Genomic DNA, 22,857 nt, shown 5'->3' on the forward strand with positions numbered 1-22,857 from the left:
AGAATTTAATTACCTGTTGGTAGATACTTCGCAATGTCAGTATTGTCCACTTCCGTGTCCCTCTTATCACCATCTGAGGTTAAAAAGACAAAAAAAAAAAAATCTGAGCTTTTCAGAAATTACTGAATCTTTCTACTATAAAGACAGTCTTAATTTAGAGAAACTTCTTAAGGAAGTCCGCTGAATGTGAGATTTCGCGGGCGTAGGAAGCGCGCCAGCAATATCCTTCGCTCAGTGGATATTCCTAAAAAATGATGAGTCAGGTTCTAATTGGCTCCTATTCTTGTCCTAAATGAGGTGGAACTCGACTGTTTTTCTTCAATCCTCATAAACCTGGGCTCTGCAACTGCATTGACTCACGAATAGAGACTGATTTTTACTATGAATTCCTATTTTTATTCGTTGTAACGGCTCGCTGTTGTGTAAATAATATATGATGTCATTTTATCCCAAGCAGATGTACACCGCCTCAATAGTTTTCGTTTTAGATAGCAGCAAGATATTTTGTGCGGTTTTTCATCTCGAGAGATTTTATTTAAAGAAAATTGTAAGAACAAAAACCAATTAAACTAGCTTTTCTTTGTATTGCTCTAACTAACATGTTTAGTTCTACAGGTTAACATTAATTTTGTTTAGTTGTTTGGTACATTAGTCAACTGAAAATCGAAAAAAATATTTATTTAAATTTTAAAACTACATGCTGAACTGTTTCAAAAATTTTATTTAACATGGACTCGTTTGTTTTAGTTCAAACTTTCAACGTAACATCATGAAACATTCTGAATTTTTGAGCCGTCATATTTGTCACGAACAAAAGAATTATCGAGTTTGTCGCTCTTTCAATAAATGATCCCGGTTCCAGATTGAAGATCGTATGAAACTGTTAACCAATTTTCACACATTTTATATATCGTGGCATTATTTGTGGCTGAACGGATTTGCTTTTCTATTGCGTCGTTTTTAAGTCAAAGGCATAGCGTTTAGACTCCTCGCATGACAAAACAGATCGATAAGAATGATTAGGAATAACTCACGAGATAATACAATAAGTTTGGATTATTATTGTTGAGAGGAAAATTCCGATGACCATGACTAACTGAGGCAATGTAGAGCACAGTACAGGAAAGCCCAATCTGATCACGACATTGAAATAAAACCAGTTTAACCGGGTTACTGAAGATTCGATGTAAGATTAAAAAACCTCAAAAGTTATTTAAAATTGGCGTTTCAATAAAACAACTTAAAGTAACAAAGAAAACAGCAAACCTTCATCTATGTTCATCCACATATCATTCTCGGTCGGAATGGAAGCAGTTTGAACCTCGAAAATGCCAAAAATTCCCAACAAAAGGAGAAGAAAACCGGTTTTAAACGCCATTTTTCACTCAGTGCAACGCCCTCAATCAACTTAAGTGTTATTTGACTATGTTGCGCGCACTCCTGACAGATCGAAGCTCGACTCTTCAACCGTTTGCTTGTTCAAATGTTTATAAGGCGTTTGTGGTGGCGTTAATGAGCTTGTTATTTATTTTGAACTGTATTGGTTAATTAGCTAGCTGAATCGACTATGAATTTTTTATGCAAGCAATAACTTTCGGATAGAAACGAGAGCTATTCTGGATTTGTTTATGTGAAAATTCTCGAATCACAGAACGCAGCGCAAAGACAACACTGCGTCTGAGCTTCTTGTTTTGACGATGGAAATATCCAGCCTTTTTTCTGTAGATTTCGCAATAAAACACACACGATTCGGCTTCCCTGCGGCGCTTTTAAAGTTTCATTGTTTAAATTTTGAAGCACTGGAAATTCACCTCGTTAAAAGTGGGCGATGAAAGAGGTTCGACCGTGTTTTCAAAACAAAATAAATTGATGTCGATAATTTTCACTGTGAATCTGTAGAAAAGAATTCTTAAATAAGTAAATTCCTTTGAACCGTTCTGTAAATAATTATTATTTTTGAAAACGAAAACGGTTTGTCTTTCTTTATAACTATAATTGGCTATCTATGCTGAAAGGTATCAGAGCCGACATAACAACTATTGTGCCATTTAGATTAAAAAGGGAATATTCTACAGAGGCGCAAATTGTTACAAATTCCCGAAAAATTCAAGATACTGCAAAAGTTCTTTTTTTCTACTTTTTTTCACACTCACAGTAATTTATTTTGCTATTGACGTTAGAAATAATTAGGTACAAGCCCACGTGTTAATTTGGGCTCCTTCTTACTCATAAATTTTTCTTTGAAACGACTCGAAAACCTATCTCATTTTATTAAACAAACCTTTGAGATAACCTTAAAGTCTATTTTAAACGGTTATCTTTACCTAAAAGAGCCAATAATTGGTAATTTTTCTCCTTAAAAACAGAAAGCGTTTATATGATGAAATCCTGGTGGGTATGCGGTGAAGTGTTTGTTTTGCCTAAGCGTTTTCTCCGCGGGGCGTTTTGACGTCCATCGGGTTTCTAGTAGGAAAGTATATACACCACGTTGGGAATAGATTTGAGGCTAAAAACTTACAAAACAGGGATGAAAATTCTATGGAGCTACAATTAGGAGTGCACGTTTTAAACCGGCTCCTTTTTACTCAATAACACATGATAAGCGAACAATTTTACAGTAGTTTCTCTTCTTAATCGTTGCCGATAATTTCCATTAATTGACCGGTTATTTCAATTGGCGATTTGAACTTTTCTCTTTAAAGTAAATTTGTAAATATGTGGTTAAGGAGCATTTAAATAAAAACCAGAAACGCAAAAGATTGCGACCAAAAATTCAACCTAAACACAGTTTTAAGGATAACATGTCTTCATGCTTTTTTTAAAAAAAAAAAAAAATGGAAATTCATATATGTGTATAGTTTCTCAAACTGCGTGCAGGCATCCGTTATTATTTTTTTACGCTGGATATTTATATTTCACGACACCAAACGTAAGCTTTTTATTAATATTGAAAACGGGTATTTTCAGAGCGCTAATTTTTGTAATCACGTTTGGTTATCACCTGTCGCGCAAAGCTAGTCATAACTGTGAAATATTTTCCACAGCGTTCTTTCTTTTGTCAAGTTCTCCCTGTACAATTGGCGTTGTTTTTCTGCACTACTGAATAACAGAACTTAAACTCCAACTATTTCGCTTTTTCAGTCTCTGATAAGAAAGGCTGTGTACCCCTTAATGTTTGTTATATAATTATCAATTTCGCCCCCTTGAAGGTGTAAATTTGTCCACATCGATTGGACTAGTTGTCAGAGGCAGGAAATCAATTACATTTCGTCGTATGGTTGCTGCACAGCGGTATAACTTTCAAGTCTTTATGACGTCATTGATTTCCTCGCCATGCGGGAATGAGATATGATTAGTTAAAACAGAAGATGCTTTGAAGGTGTTTCAGGGCATTATTAAAATATCAGAGGAGAGCATACAAAGTCAGCAAGAGAATTTTAAACTTTAATTAAACATTTGATTTTACCCATACACTGTTTTCATATCAGAACCCACTTTAGTGGTTTAGTTTATTTTGTCATAAAAAGGTGCTGTTTAGTTCGGGGGACGTGTATAAAATTGATAATGTAAAACCGTATAAGAGCAAGAAAATATTATAGAATAAGAATAAAATAGTTTTCAATTCAAACAACACTTAAAGTGAAGTGGAAAAAAGGTTTTAAACTTCAAGGACAAAATATTTGCTTACGTCGGCGGTCTATATATTGAGTTATTAACTTCAAGACTGTCAGATATTTGTCACGAAATAAGCCTTATTCCTCATTCTACAAAGTTCTGCTGTCTAGCTACTAGATGCTTTTTCCGCAATGTTTCAAAGTTAAAGAACATTCAGCACAATAAAGCAAATTCTTGATTTCCAAGTCTGACGGATCTTCGTTGGAAACCAGAGCTTGGTATTAAAAGTAAAACAATTAAGATGAGGCTCAATACACGAATCATTTTAAAATTGTCTCAGTAAAATGATTGGCACACATTTTTTTTATCTTCGTTATGTGAATTTAAAAATACTGTAAAGCATGCATATTCTTTCACCTGTCCGCTTCACAGTATTTTGGCGACTCGATGAGAGAAAATGGATTTATTTTCTCTAAAATTATCAAAAACGCTGTCGATATTTTGTAGAGTTCTGAAATAGCCACATTTTAAGCTTTGTTATGCCCTTAACATCAAAGTTATTAAATAGATTTGTTTGGAAAATTACAGAACCTTTAGTGTGACTCCGCCATATTTAGACACAATATATTGACCACAAAGGTTTCTACGTCAAAACCCGTGACAAAAAGTAGAGGCCCCGGTGAAATAAAGGATAACTAGCCCTTGGAACTGCTTAAATAACACTTTGAATTTTTACTACATCTAAATATTTGAAAAAGGTTACTCTAAAAAAATGTTTTCTTTTTGTGATTTTGTGACATTTGAAAATCACTACGACTTGAGCGGGCCAATATTATAGCCTAGCTTTAAAGGGATCCTTTATGGGGGAAGAAATAGGAAATTCGCTCAAATGCTAGGCTCCCTCCGCTTGCGAATTTTGTGTTCATTGTATAACCTTCGAAGAACCCCTTAGTGTTCACAGCATCAGTCAAAACACTGACACAAAGACCGACAGCTGTTAAGGTTTTGAAACATGGATGGCGTCACGCGCAAACCAGACGGAACCAGGTCTCTCGCGGTCCAACTTCGGACAGGTGACTGAGAAATTTTTTGTCTTTTTTTTTCATGGAGTTTATTCTCCGCTTAACAATTATCTGCTATGGATTTAGTTTTGCACTTCATATCTGATATTTTATGAAGAATATCATATTATGATAAAAATTAAGACGATTTTCAGCTTTGGAAACACCTGTATCTCCTGTTTTAACGGGGGTATTTGTTGATTCTTGAATTCGCCTGCTAAGTCGTCCCGGGCAGCGGCAGACTCGCCCGTAGACTGTGCATTCAGTTACAGTGGTCGCGTACGAGATGTGACTGGGAAAACTTAAGTATTTTAGAAAAGTGGCCGCTTATCTGAAGGAGACTGCATTTAAGAAATAGATCCGAATAGAATGAATTTTCCGTGTTTCTATCTAGTTAAAATAGAAACATGCTATTAAGCAGAAGCTTGCATTGGGGAACGAGAAATGGGAACTCGAGCCGCAGACGAGTGTTTACACAACTTTTTTGAGCTCTCCCAAACATTCACGACGGTGTTTCTACACGAAGAAAATAACGAAAGCATGAAGAAAATGCTTCGTATTTCTTATAAAAAACACAACGAGAGAAATAAAGGAAAATAACTCTTTAATCTCGATTTTCAAAATGTACATTCTCTCTGCTCGCACCAGCATTCCATTATTAGCTCGTGCTAGTCTTTTGTTTCTATCGTTTTCTCACTGGGTGTACTCTAAATTATTTTTAATTTTTTTTTCCTGCAAGACTCAGTGGGCTTTTGTTTATTGCAAAATCGTTTTCACATAAGACGACTGAGAGGTGCCGTGGTTCAGGGACGGCGGAGCATTTTTCCAGGTGGGGGGGCTGACTAGCCTGACTAGTGACTTGAAGTGGGGAGGGGGGCTTAAGAGACTCTTCTCTTAGTAAGTCTTTATTTTTTCGGAAAAAGTGGGGGGGGGGGGGGTCTAAAGCCCCCCCAGCCCCCCCGGCTCCGCCGTCCCTGTGGTTGCTGTGAAGTAATTAAAATCAGAAATAAAATGAAAGGTATCCGTGAGGTGAAAGGAGTAACTACCTGACTGTACTTGCATTTTCCAATTCATTATCTGTATCTCTGCAGCACATCACAACCTTATTATTATCAATTACTGAAAATGGAACTTGCTTTTCAAAGCCTGGTATGAATTGTAAAAAAAACAACATTTTGAGGCAATGTGTGGGACATTCTCTTCATTAATTTTATTCCATTGTGCAAACAGTGAAAGTTACAAATTACAAATTACAAATAGAACGTGGAGATCTCTTGCACGTGGGTTAAATTGTATTAGCCAACTCGAAGTACAGAAAAGATATTTTGTATTATACCTCGGCTCCCGGGTAGGTTTCTACGAAGTCCAAAAAAAAATGAAACGTCCAGCCAATCACGTTAATTGCTAATACTTAAATAATAACAGTATTCCGGAATCGTTTTCATTTTAATCAAGCTGGTCAGGCACACAAATCGGTTCAGGAATCAGCTTTCAAATCAATTTCCTTTTGTAGACAGTCAAATCCACCGTCATGAAAAACGCGCTTTTCATGGTTTTGCTTCTTATGTCCATAACCTATCTTTATGGAAACGAGATTGAAAAGCCGCAGCCTGTTGCTCAGGTAAGAGAAAATTGTTCCAAATACTTCGATTTCAATGGAATAATTGCACCAAGCAACGGTTCTCGTTGCGGTGTTTACTAATAGCTGAGTATTGGTCAAAATTTTAAATAACAGCTAAGAAATGATAGATGAGATCTGAGATCTACAGAGTTAAATTTTGGCTGAAAATGAAAAAAATATTACTGACAGCTGAGAAATTACTGCCTGATAACTGCCTGACTTGAAAAACAAAACAAAACAAAACAAAAAAACAATCAATCAGCTATTTTATGATAACATAAATTTTGCGTGATGTTATACTTTTTGGGCACCAATGTGGGAGGACCATAATGGAAGCAATTTGTGCTGGTTCAAGAATTATACGTTCTAAAAACGATTTTTCCTCAGGAGATAAAAAAATTAACGTGTTACCATCCCTGTTTAAGTAAGTTAACATTTTTCGCTGAAAATATAAACTGTGTATATAACTGGTAAAAAACTAGAAGAAAGTGAAACCAAACGTTTTCGACCCTGTAGCATTGAACCATGATGATGACAATGTCAAAAATGTCCGATTTCATCGATTTTATTTTTTTCAGTCTTGTATTTACATGTATTTACAACGTCTCTATAATGTTTCTTGTTTCTTTAGGAAATGGAGATGCAGTGGGAAATTGCAACAGCTAAACCCATAAAATATGAAACGTATGCGATGCGCGTTGGAAACTATCGGAAGTTACGGAAGGGGAAGCGAGAGGTGAGATGCAGAAATAGAAATATAAAAAAACCCGAATTGTTCTACTTGCACCGTTCATAACTGGTCACGATCTACCAACTACAGAAATATTTAAGAAGGGGGCTTAAATGAGAGAAGGAGCTGAATAGAGCTTTTACAAATATCATATTCGACCAATCACAACAGACGTGAATCAGCCAGTAACCCGTTTAGAACTCAAACTAGAAATGTGTAACTGCCTTAAGGGTAGACTGCAAGCCTTTTATTGCTCTAAAATCCGTACGATGAACGCGAAAATAGCGAGTGCAATTAAACGCGATATTCCAGCCTTAGTTGCGCGGGCGTCCGTCCGAGCGAAAACAGCCGCGCAACTCGCGGCACGAATATCGCGCTCGCTATTTTCGCATTCATTCTACGAATTTAAAAGCAAAAGAGAGTCTGATCGCAGTCTTCACTAAGTGCGGGAAAACATCTAACCAGCGCCAAGAGCGGGATAATAGGCAACCAGTGCCAAGCGCGGAAAATCTTGCAAACAGCGCAAGGCGCGGGAAAACATGCGATCATGCAGCGCTAAGCACGGGAAATTAAATCGGTGCTAAGCGCGACTAAGTGGTAGAAATCATGTTACTTTTTCCGAGCGCTAAATATAAAAAAGAATTTACCAATATAAAGAATGAACGAACACTTAATTTCTTATTCCCTTACAATAGCAATACATTGCTACCCAGTGATGAGAATAAATAAATCATCAATTAGAGGACAATGTCTTGATGTACCAACAAAATCTTAGAACCAACATTAAAAGAAATGTATGGTAAGAAGTAAGGAGAATTAAAAATTTGACCTGGCATTCAAGTTCAAGTTCTACTGGCAACATATACTGTATTTATTCGACTAAGCGCCTAACTTTGAATAAGCGCCCACCTGCAGGAAGGAAAAGTTAATAAGCGCCCCGCTCCCCACCTCCCAAAAAAGAAACTGAAGTGCACAAGAGGAGTGTTGACTTTAATGGCAATGAGACTGAAGTTGACTACTAAGATAATTCCCCGAAGACCGAGTTTTCTTAACATTTTTACAAAAACTTTCAATGAACAGTTAAAATTCTGCTTTGGTACATCTTCACGATTTTTCTTCATGGTTTGTTGCAAAATAAACTTACTACTTGCTGAAACTGGTGAAAGTTTAATTAGCACCCACCTCGAATAAGCGCCCACACTCTCAAGGTCTAAAAATATAACAAGAAGCTCTTAGAGCTTAAAACTGCGCTGGTCACGTGACCACCCTAAGGGAGCCATGGCGGGGGAATGAAAAAAAGATAACTAAAAAATATTGAACAACTTGAAGTGAAATGGGGAAAAAATAAAATAAATAAATAAATAAAAAATTCCACATCCTGACAGTGGAAAAAAGCCTTTGCCATAAAAGTTGACCCCCCCCCCCCCTTACCCTAACCCGCCTAAAACAAATTATGGTCGCCCTAAAAAAAACACCCGCTTTCGAAACAAACCCCGAATATTGATTTCATTACGTCTGGCGTCTGGCTTCACGCCAGGAACGTAAGTATCCGTGAGAATTTCGATAGTATTCTCTCTTTGCACAGAATAATCTCGTTCCCAGATCTCGTGGGCTAAGCCGAAGGCGAGATCTGGTCAAATCCGATTTGCACCACGTGATTGCCTGTCAGGAATGTGGCAGGCGAGTCAATTGCGCATGCCCTAGACAATTCTAAGAAAATGGCAATCATATGAATATCCAATCCTCAACCAAATGAATAACGAATGCTTTACCATTCTCGTCTTTCCTGGAATAATATCTAGCAGAGTATTTTACTAAAGGATTAAGCAGAAGGCAATCATGAAAGCTTTAGGTCGGGTAAAAATATTTATTTGATTTAAAAAAATTGTTCATTTGGCGGCGAGACATGTCTAGATTTTATGCAAATTAGATCCGGTCACGTAATCAAACATAAATATTCTTACGGCGGATTCTCTGTTTTTAAACATCGTTATTCGTCAGAAATAGCTTTATAATGCTACAAACAACTAAAACGAAATCTTATTGTCTTTTGAGGCCGACTGTAAACAACGAAACGTCTCAAAAACGAATATATTATGATTGCGTGCATGATCTATAATTTGCATAAAAAACAGACATTGAATTCCCTTGGGGCCGCATCGCACGTTCAAATTTTAGCGCTGTGACAGCCATGCTTTGAAACAGCCAATCAAAAAAATTGAATTTTCTTACTTGGCCAGATCTCGCCTTCCGGCTTGTTGCCCCTCTTTCTGTCTGTGTATTACAATAGGCGGTTGTTAAAATGTAGCGAGTGACAAACATGATGATAAAAAAAGAAACCTTGTGTGACATTTCATGGTTGACTAGTTCCAGACGCGATTAATTATTTTTCTTTTATGCAAATTCTGGCCGAATTCCCACGCGTGGACGCTGAAGCCGTTTTTCGCACAGAGGGTATTCCCCAAGCCTACCAAATGACGTAAGCGGTACAAGTTTAGTTTCCGTTTGTAGCAGATTTAAAGCTTTCAGAGCATTGCGTGATTCTTGCCGATCAGTGCCTTGTGAAAGTAAAAATTTGCTAACGCCAGCACATTCCAGGGCACAAACGTAATGTAAATAAATGTAAATTCTTGCCCGCTGAAGCGTATTTTTTTAAAGCGTGAAATTTTAGTATTTTCTTTGAGTCAAACGCTTCAAAATACTTCACACTGAATTTTGTAAGTAAAGATTAATGGTTCACAAAGGTTTGAAAGGTAGCTATGGTGGGTGATTACCGTCATAATTAAACTTTGGATTATGTTACTTGTTATTGCATTTTGTTTTACAATAAGTTGCTTGTGTGTTTGAATTTTATGTTGGTTGTATCAATTTTCTGTCAGAATTCAGAAATTTTCGCCTAATCAAATTTTCGGTAACTCTAAACTTTCTAGTCATTTGAATTTTTCAGGTTGTGCCAGTTTTCGGGAACTATTCCAATTTCAGACTGTTTTCCAATGCTTTGCATCTCCGATTCGTTTTTCGTTTCTGGTGTATTTTTTGCCAGTAGTTCGAATTTTCGGACACATTCAATTTTCTGCTAGTAGTTCGAATTTTCGGACACATTCAATTTTCTGCTAGTTCCCGGCGCCATATTGGAATAGTAACCGCGCAGACATGATAGCGAGGCTACCGGTGACCCGTGGCTGAGCGTGAAGAGAGATTACAGTGAGGATTCGGCAATTAGCCCGTGTTTTTTCGCGTTTTTCGGAACATAAGCGAAAGTTTTGATTCTAATAATACTCCTTCGTCATCTTCTAAGATGAATGGAAAATATTGGGCCGCTTTTGGCTGTAAAAAAGGCGAGTAAACTTCTCAGGGGCTATCAGTAGTTTGCGTAACAAAACACAAGGAGATCCAGTGAAGAAATCGCATCCATGGTGTAATCTGATAAGACGCCAGCATGAGCATGGTGAGGACAATTTTCTTCGTCTTTAAAGCAATTTTTCTTTGTACTAATCATTACAAAAAAGGAAATATACACAGCTCTCCTGAGCAAGTCGTTGGGATCAGAAAGAAAGGTTTTTAACATGCAATGTTTACAGAACTTTTGTTTACTTGCTCTCAATCACTGAAGTTGATGTTTAATAATACTTTACATTACACAATGCCCAATTCTTGAAAGTTTTCAGTAAAATAGTTATCCCAAATCAGGAATTATACTCAATTTTGCAGACTTCTTTTTTATTTTATTTCTGAGTGTGGCAGTTTATTTTATATTGGTTAGAGCTGCTTTTAGGTGAAGTTATAAGCTTGGTTTAAATAAAGTTTTAATATTATCTCATAGGTAAAGAGAAATCCCAGCAACATAGATTGTGAAACATTCTAAAAGGAGTCTGCCAGTTGAAAGAAGCTCAGAAAATCATCTATTCAAGTCAAGAAATGGAAAATAACACAAGCAGAGGGCAATTTTTTAAGAATAAAAAATGTTTTCAGTTGAAATGACTGCATCAGCTACTAAGTTTTGAAATAAATCATTTGCAGTGTTGAATCAAGGTGTTTCAAAAAGCCATTTAACAGTTCCTGTTACTCTAAAAAAGTATTACCAACCCAAACAGTATGGTAAGGATTATTATTATGAGATGCACAAAATGTGGACCATGTATAACTGACAATAATGCTTGCAAGTCTAAAGTTATATTTACAAAAATTGCCTGAGGGAATGATAAAATCATTGCTATACTTTACATGTCCAGGGACAACTGTATTTGTTCTTTGTCCTTGCCTTATTCTGGCCTTAAAGGAATTTTATTGACTATTTTGGAGAGAAAAGGCTTGCTTTTTCAATTTTTTTTTAACACCACATTCTCAGACAAAACAAATTCCACCCCTACACATTGACCTGGTGTGGGAGACGCGGTGGCCAATGGTTAGCGCACTCAACTCCCAGTCGAACGGCCCGGGTTCGAGTCCTGGTGGGGGAGCTGCGTTGTGTTCTTGGCCAAGACACTTTACTCTCAGTGCCTCTCTCCACCCAGGTGTATAAATGGGTAACAGCGAATTTACTGCTGGCATTCCATCCAGGGGGGAGTAGACCTAGTCGCTTAATGCTACGGAAACCGGGATAAGCTCCAGCTGTATGAGCCACTTGGCTCGGACACAGACTTTACCTTACCTTTTACAGATTGACCTGGAGGTTACAACAAGAGAAATTCCTCTTCCCCATTGATGGTAGAGTTTCATATGGACACCGAACTACAGCTAATCTAGCAGAGTTCCATCCAGCTTCATGATGAAGATTTTATTTATTTTTATTTTCTTTACTGTCTTATTTAAACAACACATTCATCTTAAACATTACATAAATATTTTCAATACTACATGCAGGACCTTAAATTTTATAGCTCCCCATTTGAGATAATAAACATTCAGAAAGTGTTTAAAGTATTGACATACTTTCTGGTTTCAGTGTAAAAGATTTATGGGTGGTTAACCCTTTACTGTCAAAGAATGAACAGCCCCAAAACTTTACCAGGTCAATACATACACATGTACACAAAAGGAGATGTAACAGTAATTAAAATTTTTCCCTGAATTTGACCAAATTCTCTCATCTAGAGCTGATAGAAAAGTTGATTTTTAACCTCTTCTGGAGAAATAATACCAAAATGATGGGTTATCACTGATGGACAATTAAACTATCCTGACTGTAATGTGGTTGAGACCAAACTTTGCCTGAAATTCAACCAGTTTAAATTCAATGATGCATTATTCTCTTTGCAGATCAATCAGACTTTTCATCAGGTGATTTAATAGGGTGCAATAATGCTCCTGGTTAATGAGAAAAAAGTTTTCCCTTTTCTTTTGCATTTTAATTTCTTGAGTAGATGTTTCTCTGTGCCTTCTTTTAAATAGTGACTTCCTTGTGTGATAATTTCACAATCCATGTTTACTGGGATAGTTTTCACCTATGAGACAATATTGAAAACGGATTTAAACTAAGCTTACAACTTTACCTAAAAGCAACTCTTTGTTATCAATAATCTATTTCTTTTAAATCTTATCAAAATACAATAAGCTTATATCAGACTCAAAATAAATACAGAAATAAAAAAAACCGTAGGCAAAATTGGGAATAATTTCTGAATTAAGATATATATTTAAATGGAGACTTGTCAACAGAAGGGCTTTCCTAGATATAAAATATTATCAAACAACTTCAGTGATTAGAAGCAAGTATAAAACAAAAGTTCTGTAAACATAAAAACCTTTTTTCTGATCCCAACGACTTGCTCAGGAGAGCTGTGTATATTTCCTTTTTTGTAATGATTAGTACAAAGAAAAATTGCTTTAAAGACGAAGAAAATTGTCCTCACCATGCTCATGCTGGCGTCTTATCAGATTACACCATGGATGCGATTTCTTCACTGGATCTCCTTGTGTTTTGTTACGCAAACTACTGATAGCCCCTGAGAAGTTTACTCGCCTTTTTTACAGCCAAAAGCGGCCCAATATTTTCCATTCATCTTAGAAGATGACGAAGGAGTATTATTAGAATCAAAACTTTCGCTTATGTTCCGAAAAACGCGAAAAAACACGGGCTAATTGCCGAATCCTCACTGTAATCTCTCTTCACGCTCAGCCACGGGTCACCGGTAGCCTCGCTATCATGTCTGCGCGGTTACTATTCCAATATGGCGCCGGGAACTAGCAGAAAATTGAATGTGTCCGAAAATTCGAACTACTAGCAGAAAATTGAATGTGTCCGAAAATTCGAACTACTGGCAAAAAATACACCAGAAACGAAAAACGAATCGGAGATGCAAAGCATTGGAAAACAGTCTGAAATTGGAATAGTTCCCGAAAACTGGCACAACCTGAAAAATTCAAATGACTAGAAAGTTTAGAGTTACCGAAAATTTGATTAGGCGAAAATTTCTGAATTCTGACAGAAAATTGATACAACCAACATAAAATTCAAACACACAAGCAACTTATTGTAAAACAAAATGCAATAACAAGTAACATAATCCAAAGTTTAATTATGACGGTAATCACCCACCATAGGTAGCTGCTGATAATAGCTTTGAAAAATTACGTGACTCGATGTCTAGCCGATCGAAAGTGAAACTGGTCATGTCAGCACATTCTTTAACACCAACGTAATGGTATTTATTCACAGATTCTGGCCCGCTGAAATATATTTTTCTTTCGAGGCATGAAAATTTAGAATTTTGTTTGAATAAAACGCTTCAAAATCGGACATATCACGCTAAACATGCTTATTAAGACCAAAGCATTTGAAAATTTCCCATTAGTAAGTGTTTTCTAGCTTTTAAACCTTGCGTGACCCCAGCCTGGCCGAGCGGGGGCATCAGTCTGGTCACTGAGAAAAAACAAGAAGCTCTTAGAGCTTAAAACTGCGCTGGTCACGTGACCACCCTAAGGGAGCCATCGCGGGGGAATGAAAAAAATATTACTAAAGAATATTGAACAACTTGAAGTGAAATGGGGAAAAAATAAAAAAAATAAAAAAATTAAAAAATCCACATCCTGACAGTGTTAAAAAGCCTTTGCCATAAAAGCTGACCCCCCCCCCCCCCCCTTACCCTAACCCGCCTCAAACAAATTATGGTGCCCCTAAAAAAACACCCGCTTTCGAAACAAACCCCGAATATTGATTTCATTACGTCTGGCGTCTGGCTTCACGCCAGGAACGTAAGTATCCGTGAGAATTTCGATAGTATTCTCTCTTTGCACAGAACTGAAATTTTGCTCAATGACAATGTTTCCCAATCTAGTTTCTAGACTGTTAGTATTATTTTTGAATCTCTTTAACAATTCAAAATTTTTTGCCCCCTTTTCTGTATTACAATAGGCGGTTGTTAAAATGTAGCGAGTGACAAACATGATGATAAAAGAAGACACCTTGTGTGACATTTCATGGTTGACTAGTTCCAGCCGCGATTAATTATTTTTCTTTTATGCAAATTCTGGCCGAATTCCCACGCGTGGACGCTGAAGCCGTTTTTAGCACAGAGGGTATTCCCCTAGCCTACCAAATGACGTAAGCGGTACAAGTCAGGGCATGTTTGTGAAGGGAATTTTTCTTCATATCTTTAAAATCCTTTCAATAACACAGCCTAAAATTAGATTACGCTTAAAAGAGAAATACTTTGCAATAAATTTGTTTAGTAAAGACCTAAGGATTCGCAAAGATATGAAAGGTAGCTGATTAATAGCTTTGAAAAATTACGTGACTCGAGGTCTAGCCGATAGAAAGTGAAACTTGTCATGTCAGCACATTCTTTAACACCAACGTAATGGTATTTATTCACAGATTCTGGCCCGCTGAAATATATTTTTCTTTCGACGCATGAAACTTTAGTGTTTTCTTTGAATAAAACGCTTCAAAATCGGACATCTTACGCTAAACATGCTTATTAAGACCAAAGCATTTGAAAATTTCCTATTAGTTAGTGTTTTCTAGCTTTTAAACCTTGCGTGACCCCAGCCTGGCCGAGCGGGGGCATCAGTCTGGTCACTGAGAAAAAAAAAAAAAAAAAAAAAAGGACGTGCAGAGCAAGAACTGCGCAGCGCAGTTAAAAAAAAAGGACGTGCAGAGCAAGAACTGCGCAGCGCAGTTAATAAACCCCGTGCAGAGCAAGAACTGCGCAGCGCAGTTAATAAGCGCCGAGGACGCTTAATCGAATAAATACAGTATATATGTATGTCAGCTTGTCGCTCAGCAGTGTTGCATTACAAGTTGAAAAGCGTCATTGCGAGCATCGCCACGCCTATTAAAAGTTGGGACAACAGGCTGCGCAACATTGAATTCCTGTCTAATTCGCGCGACTTGAAACACGGATAGTGATGCAGGTTTTTAAATTGCAATGCAGCATTATTATTTGCAAGTTGCAAGAAATTGCTGCCAATATTTACTTGGTCTTTAGAAGACTTAAATAAAACAACTCTGGCTTATTATTTTGCTATCTTTCAGCTCGACTACGAAGAGAATGAAAAGTGATCAAGAATTACTCAGTTTGTCAGGAAAACACAAAGATAATAAATTACAATGTGTGAATTGTAGTTACAAGTTTTAATTTGATTGTTCTTTTTAACTTTATTTTCTGTTCTGTTGTTTTTTACCTTATACTTCATTCACAGCAAGTATAAAACACATATTTTGGTGTAGGTAAAGCAACTTCAACGTCTACTACATCAACAGAACGTGTCTTTATGACAACATAAGTGAAATTATTTTACACGGTGGAGAGAAATAAGGAAAACATGATCCTAACCGCCAGCCCACCAATTTCCAAATTGAAGAAAAAATCCTGAAAAAAAAAAATTCAGGGCTTTAACATCATTCGAACCCGTGACCTCCTCGTTATAGGTGCGATGGTCTACCAACTGTGCTATGATACTACACATTGGGAGCCTGGTCATTTTCGTGGTTTCCTATGAAAGAGTAAATGACAAAATAAGAAGAAATTGAATTATTTTATACGGTGGAGATAAACAAGCAGTGAGTAGTAAATAATAAAGATGGTAAAGTTCAAGCTCGGTAATAAATAATGAAGATGAATTGCTCAACAATGACACGAACATGGGACAAAGAAAAAAATCTAAGTCCCCGACGGGAATCGAGCCCATGGCCTCCCAGATACCGGTTGGGCGCGTTAACCAACTGAGCTACGAGAGCTTCTTGGTGACCTGGGCCATTTACTAGGTTGATATGTGACACGCGTCCTGCGTACTGCTAGGATCAGCAATGTCGAAATCATCAAGTGTGTAGTAAATAATAAAGATGGTATGATGATGGTGATGATCGCGGATTATTTCGCCCCAGTTCCCCGGTCACTGCATAAGACAAGGCAGCATTACTGAAAATTGAACCTGCTTTTCAGGGCCTGGTAATTGTAAACAAAAGAAACAACAACAGTAACAATTTTGGGGCGGTGTGTGGGGCATTCCTTTCACTAATTTCATTTCGTTGTGCAAGCAATGTAATTTGCTAATAAGACCAATTTACAAATAGAACACGGAGATCTCCTGTACGTGTACTATTGATACCGGCCAACGCGAAGCACAGAAGTCTTTGTTATTATACCTCTGCTTCCGGGCAGGTTTCTATGAAGTCAAAGAAATTAAATGTCTAACCAATCGGCTTTGGTCGCTTATACGTAAATAATAATGAAAGTATTCTGAATTAGTTTTCATTTTCATCAAGCTGGTCAGGCGCACAAATCAGTTCAGGAATCAGTTTTCAAGCCAATTTCTTTTGGTATACAGTCAAATCCACCGTCATGAAAAAAGCTTTTTTCTTGGTATTGCTTCTTATTTCCGTAACGTATCTCTTTGGAAAAAAGATTGAAAAGCCGCAGGCTGCTGCTCAGGTAAGAGAAAATAGCTTTAAATACTTCGATTTGAGGAAATTAATCCCACCCAGCCGAGGATCTGTCTATCTGATAGTAACCTGCGATCAAAAGTCCTTTTTCTTCTTTCTTCCCGCCGCGAAAAAAAGAACGCCTGATCGCAAGTTTAACTGATAGCTGGGTATTGGTCACAATGTTAACTGTCATCTAAGAAATAACGCGCTCTTAAATGTTCTTAAACTGATACCTGAGATCTGCAAATTTTACTGATAGCTGGAAATGGGCTGACATTTTTACTGATAGTTGAGAAATTACCGAATATTTACCTGATAACTCAGATTTCAGCACCCCCATTAGGCCTCCCTAGCTGGCTTAACTAACTTGGAAAAAATATCAACTAGCTATTTTATGAAAACACGAATTTTCGTAATATTACTTTTTGGGTGCCAATGTGGGAGGACCATATTGAAAGGAATGTTTTAGAAACGATTTTTGATGAGGAGATAAAAACATTAACGTGTTAAGGTCGCTGTTTAAGTAAGTTAACATTGTTGGCTGAAAAGATAAATTAAATGTATGTAAATGATAAAAAAATTGAAGTTGACACCAAACGTTTTTGGCTCTATGCCTTTTTACCCTGTCTTTAACATTGTCCAATATGATGTTCGATTTCATCGATTTTATATGTTTTACTTAGCCTTGTTTTAAAAAACAGCTTTTCTGTACTGTTTTTGTTTCTTTAGGAAATGAAGATTCAGCAGTTGTCATTTGGAACAGCTCCACCCAAGTATGGGTTTCGCATTGGAAATTATCGAAACTTAAAGAACGGGAAGCGAGAGGTGAGATGCGGGAATAGAAATTAAACAGAATAACCGAATTGGCGTACTTTCACCGAACCATTATTTTATATTGCAATTTTTTTAACATTTGCGTTTGTACTTTAAAAGGAATAAGGGCAAGTAACTAGGCCAATATTTTTATGCATGTCAACTTGACGCACAACAGCATTGAATGTTGAAAAGCGTTATTCGTGTATTGCCACGCCTGTTACAAATTGTGACAACAAGTTGCACAAAATTGAACACATGTCTTTTTCGTAAAACATGTTGCTGCCACTTTCAACCCGGATAGTTAAAAACGGTTTTTTAACTTGCAATGCACCATTGTTACGCGACAAGTTAAATTGTAGGAAAATGCCACCCATATTAATTGGCCTTTGAAAAAGGCTAAAGGAAAACAACTGTGACGTGTTCTTTTGATATCTTTCAGCTTGACTACGAGGAGAACGAAAAATGATCAAGAATTATTCAGTTTGTCAGGAAACACAAAGGAAATAAATTACAATGTGTCAAGTGTATATAGTTACAAGTTTAATTTGTCTGTCTCCTTCACTTTATTTTCTGTTCTGTGGTTCTTTGACTTATACTTCATTCACACCAAGGCTAAAACACGTGTTTTGATGTGGGTGAAGCAACTTCAACGTCTACTACGTCTATTAATTAAGGAACTATCGTTTCTTTTAAGCAAGCAGGCAAGATTTGTACACGACTATTTCAATGCACGTTTAGTTGTCCATTTTATATGCCTCTTTATTCGGATTTCAACGCACGTAAGATATTTTTCGGGCAATAACGCCTCCGCCCCACCCCCCCCCCCTCCAGTTCCGAAGGAGCCCGTACGCCTATGGAGAACGTAAGGATTTTAGAATGAATTTATTTATTTATTCATTTATCTATGTAGTAAGGTTTTCTCGAATTATATTGTAAATAATTATAACTTTTTGTAGCTAAGATATATTTCAATGTATAATTAGTGTCCCCAATTAGTTTTTTTAAGCTAAATATCATTGACACTTAAATGAAGTCTTTCATTTCATTTCCTTCGTTATAACACAATCCTACAGAATTAATGTTCTTGCTATATTCAGATTTGCGCATTTTTCGTGAAGGTTGATCGCAGATTATTTTGCGCCATGCCCCCGGTCTCTACAGAGATGAATGAAGGCCAGGCAACATCACTGAAAATTGAACCTGCTTTTCAGGGCCTGGTTATCGTAAAAAAAGAACAACAACAACATTAACCATTTTGAGGCAATATGTGGGGCATTTCTTTCATTAATTTCATTCCATTGTGCAAGCAATGTAATTTGCTAGTAAGACCAATTTACATATAGAACACGGAAATCTCCTGTACGTGGGTTATTGATACCAGCCAACTCGAAGCACAGAAAAGAGTTTTTTTTATACCTCGCCTCCCAGGCAGGTTTCTATGAAGTCAAAGAAATTAAATGTCTAACCAATCGGCTTTGATTGCTAATACGTAAATAATAACAATAGTTGTTTTCATTTCAAGTTGGCCAGGCACACAAATCAGTTCAGGAATCAATTTTATTTTGGGATACAGTCAAATCTACCGTCATGAAAAAAGCTTTTTTCTTGGTTTTGCTTCTTATCTCCGTAACGTATCTGTATGGAAAAAAGTTTAAAAAGCCACGGCGTGCTGCTCAGGTAAGAGAAAATAGCTCCAAATTGTTCCAATTGAGAGGATTAATCACACCTTGTAGAGGATCTCGATGCGGTGTAGCTGTGAGAGGAGTATTGGTTAAAATTTTAACTGACGCCAGCTGAGAAATAACGCGCTCTTAAACTGATAGGTGAGATCTGAGGTTTGCAAAATTTACACGCGTCCTGCATACTGCTAGGATCAGCAATGTCGAAATCATCAAGTGTGTAGTAAATAATAAATATGGTATGATGATGGCGATGATCGCGGATTATTTCGCGCCAGGCCCCCGGTCACTGCATCCGAGGTGAATGAAGACCAAGCAGCATTTCTGACAATTGAACCTGCTTTTCAGGGCCTGAAAAGCCATTTTGGGGCGATGTGTCCTTTCATTAATTTCATTCCATGAAATGAAAAATGCGTTTTTTTTACTGATAGCTCTGAAATCATTAAATTTTAACCTGATAACTCAGTTTTCAGCACCCCCACCAGACCCCTCTGGCTGGCTTTAACTAACTTGAAAAAAACAAAAAACAATTAGCTATTTAATTTCATGACAACGCGAATTTGTGTAATAATGCTATTTTTAGTGCCAATGTGGGAGGACCATATTGGAAGCAATTTGTGCTTGTTTAGAATCTTAAGTTTTAAGAAAAGATTCTTGACCAGGAGATAAAAACTTTAACGTGTTAATATCGGTGTTTAAGAAAGCTATTAACATTGTTAGCTGAAAAGATAAATAGTAAAAATATATGAAACTTATAAAACCAAACGTTTTGGGCTCTATAACTTTAACCCTGATGATGGCTTTAGTCGAAAGTGTTCGATTTTTTTTATTTTATTGTTTTAGCCTTGTTATACAGCAATTTTCGAAGCAATTTTAATTAACGTTGTCCAACCAAAGCTTAATGACAAAACCGAAAGGTAGTATTGGTGAGAAGAAACAACGTACTTTTAGCCACCTTGAATTTTAGAAGACTTTTCAAAACTCAAAGCCACTCGACGGTAAAAGTTAAGCTACAGTAAAAGGCCTCCTGAGAGGAAAACAAATTAATGAATTCTTCACGTGCAAAAATTCAAACTTGTACATTTCCTATAGGCCGTTCCGAGGTTGCGCAGGGAACTGGGGCGAGTTTCAAATTTTAAGTAATCGATAATCTGACACCACCACATGAAAAATTCCGGTGAGATTGGTCATTTGACCAGGTTTGATGCTTTTAGGATGACCAGAGACGAAGTTATGGGCCTTGAAACATGGTTAATTTAAATCCATACAAACGTCTCTTATTTTGAGACAGCGTCCCCCAAAACCATAAAAACTCTTAAATTTCTTATGATTTTTGTGATACTCTTTAAAATGGGCAAACATAGTGATTTTCATCTTAGTGTTGTTCAAGTAATGGGTATTTGGCAGGATTTTACAGCTGTCACAAAACGGATAAAAAGAGAGTTTATATGGTTTTGGGGGACGCTGGCTCACAATTAGAGACGTTTGTATGGATTTTGACCCATGTTTCAAGGTCCATAACTTCGTTTCTGTTCATCCTAAAAGCATCAAATTTGGTCAAATGACCAATTTCACCGTGATCTTTTATGTGGTGGTGTCAGATTATCGATTACTTAAAATTTGAAACTCGCCCCAGTTCCCTACGCAACCTCGGAACGGCCATAGTAAATACCCAGACCACCATTAGGTCTTGCCTTTAAGCTTTAGGCTTTGATCTGACAACGTTAATTAAAATAGCTATATATAGCTGTACAACTTTTCCGGAATGTTTCTTGTTTCTTAAGGAAGAGGAGGCTCCGCACCCGCAGTTCCAACACCTAGACCACTCGACATTACCACCGATAAAGCCTCGTTTTCGCGTTGGAACATACAACAGGTTGGGGTAGCGAAAGGTGAGATACAGAAAAAAAAAATTGAATAATAAACCGAATTGACCTTCTTAAACCAAACGGTTTTTATATGGAAAGTTATTATTGAAGTCATACGTGAGATTAGGTGACTCTCTACGTCCGAACCAGAGGCTCACGTATAAAAACTATCGTAAAAAGTATCTCAAATTGAGCGAATGTTTGACATAAGGAAGAGGCTGATTCCATAAGTGCGTCAACTTGTAAGTGAACATTATTGGGCGACATGTTAAGCTGTTGAAAAATACCGCCCATAATATTTGGCTCTTACAAGGCTTTAGGAAAACTACGACTCATTCACTTGATATCTTTCAGCTCGACTACGAAGAGAATGAAAGGTGATCAAGAACTTCTCAGTTTTTCAGGAAACACAAAGGAAATACATTAAATGTGTAAAGTGTCCTTATCAATTTGTTCTCTGTTCTGTTGTTCTTTAACTTAGTTTTGAAACGAAGTCCTTCTGCCACTAATCATAAGTATAACAAAATTTGAGGAATCCTGTTTTACTTTGAGGATTTATCCTCACTATGACAAAAGAGCCATTTTTAAAACTGAAGCTTTTAGGAATTTCATGGAGTATTCAGTCAAAATAAGGAACCAATAAAAAGCGCGCATATGCGCAGCACGCGAACTTTGTTATCGGAAACCTTGTTATTAGACACCTTGTAATAGCCCATTTCCGAGTTCTCGCATTTTAGAGATCTGGTGCCGAAATCGACTCATGAGATCGAGGCTAAGTGCATTGCATTCCATCCAACATGGAGGCTTCGAGTGAAAAAACAACATGCAGTGAAAATTTCTCGAAATTAAAGGTCGATGAGTTGAAAAATTATTTGCGAGAGAGAGGTATACAATTAAGCGATGGTAGCAAAGGAAAACGGAAAGCTGAACGTGGCCATCACGAAACAACCTAAAGCCAAGGAGACTTTTGAACGAACAAAGATTTTCAGGTGAATAATCTTCTTTACCTACCAAATAATTGTAAAGGTCTCCGAACGTGAACTCTGGAATTTTCGAGAAGTTGTGGGTCCAAGCGCTCAAAGTTTTAGGGTCTGGCAACTTCCATTCACTTGTTTGCAATTTGTCCTCCAGTAGCTTTGTGCGGTCTTCGGCAGAATCATCCTCTGCTTCATTGCCGCTGCTTTCTGGCATAAATCAAGCAATTCAGCTTTCCGTTTTCCTTTGCCACCATCGCTTAATTGAATACCTCTCTCTCGCAAATAATTTTTCAATTTATTGACCTTTACTTTCGAGGAATCTTCACTGCATGTTGTTTTTTCACTCGAAGCCTCCATGTTGGATGGGATGCAATGCACTTAGCCTCGATCTCATGAGACGATTTCGGCACCAGATCTCTAAAATGCGAGAACTCGGAAATGGGCTATTGGACACTTTGTTATCGGACACTTTAGCTGCGCGCGCCCCAATTTGGTGAAAAATAGGGCGTGCTAAGAACTAATCAGATTCTAGAAGTTTGTTATAGTTATGACAAAAACTCCTATTTGGTTGAAACGTGTAACGCGCGTTCACAGCGTTTGAATATTCAGTTTTGCCAAGTGT

At 37.2% G+C, this 22,857-nt stretch overlaps 1 protein-coding gene and 3 long non-coding RNA genes across 8 annotated transcripts in view; 2 read left to right on the forward strand and 2 right to left on the reverse strand.

Annotated features, from left to right (window-relative positions):
• The window catches only part of LOC144647490 (uncharacterized), a 2,080-nt gene extending 589 nt beyond the window's left edge, over positions 1-1,491 (reverse strand). The window contains exons 1-2 of the long non-coding RNA XR_013569599.1: positions 1,267-1,491; positions 14-73 (exon numbers count right to left, since the gene is read on the reverse strand). This is a non-coding gene — a long non-coding RNA (uncharacterized LOC144647490). The remainder of the gene's footprint in view (positions 1-13; positions 74-1,266) is intronic.
• A 4,642-nt stretch (positions 1,492-6,133) lies between these two features.
• On the forward strand, positions 6,134-21,684 carry LOC144646374 (uncharacterized). Of its 5 annotated transcripts, none has more exons than XM_078505932.1 (4): positions 6,134-6,297; positions 6,929-7,033; positions 15,504-15,541; positions 18,189-18,229. In XM_078505932.1, exons 1-3 carry the CDS (start codon positions 6,208-6,210, stop codon positions 15,528-15,530), a joined length of 222 nt encoding a protein of 73 aa, XP_078362058.1. In that variant the 5' UTR covers positions 6,134-6,207; the 3' UTR covers positions 15,531-15,541; positions 18,189-18,229. The 5 variants fall into 5 exon arrangements, with proteins under 5 accessions (XP_078362058.1, XP_078362059.1, XP_078362060.1 ...); XM_078505930.1 differs by lacking the exons at positions 6,134-6,297; positions 6,929-7,033; positions 15,504-15,541 and adding exons at positions 16,083-16,300; positions 16,737-16,902; positions 17,625-17,720 and having other exon boundaries at positions 18,151-18,238; XM_078505933.1 differs by lacking the exons at positions 15,504-15,541; positions 18,189-18,229 and adding an exon at positions 21,613-21,684.
• Positions 9,794-11,016, forward strand: LOC144646375 (uncharacterized). The gene is made up of 2 exons (XR_013569398.1): positions 9,794-10,475; positions 10,851-11,016. It is a non-coding gene; the product is annotated as an uncharacterized LOC144646375 (long non-coding RNA).
• On the reverse strand, positions 11,790-13,565 carry LOC144646376 (uncharacterized). Its single transcript, XR_013569399.1, has 2 exons — positions 12,880-13,565; positions 11,790-12,471 (listed from the first exon to the last, which is right to left on the reverse strand). It is a non-coding gene; the product is annotated as an uncharacterized LOC144646376 (long non-coding RNA).
• Positions 21,685-22,857: the final 1,173 nt, after the last annotated feature.

This window comes from Oculina patagonica, chromosome 3, assembly GCF_052425735.1.
Source record: "Oculina patagonica isolate OP01 chromosome 3, crgOcupat, whole genome shotgun sequence".
Taxonomy (NCBI): domain Eukaryota; kingdom Metazoa; phylum Cnidaria; class Anthozoa; order Scleractinia; family Oculinidae; genus Oculina; species Oculina patagonica.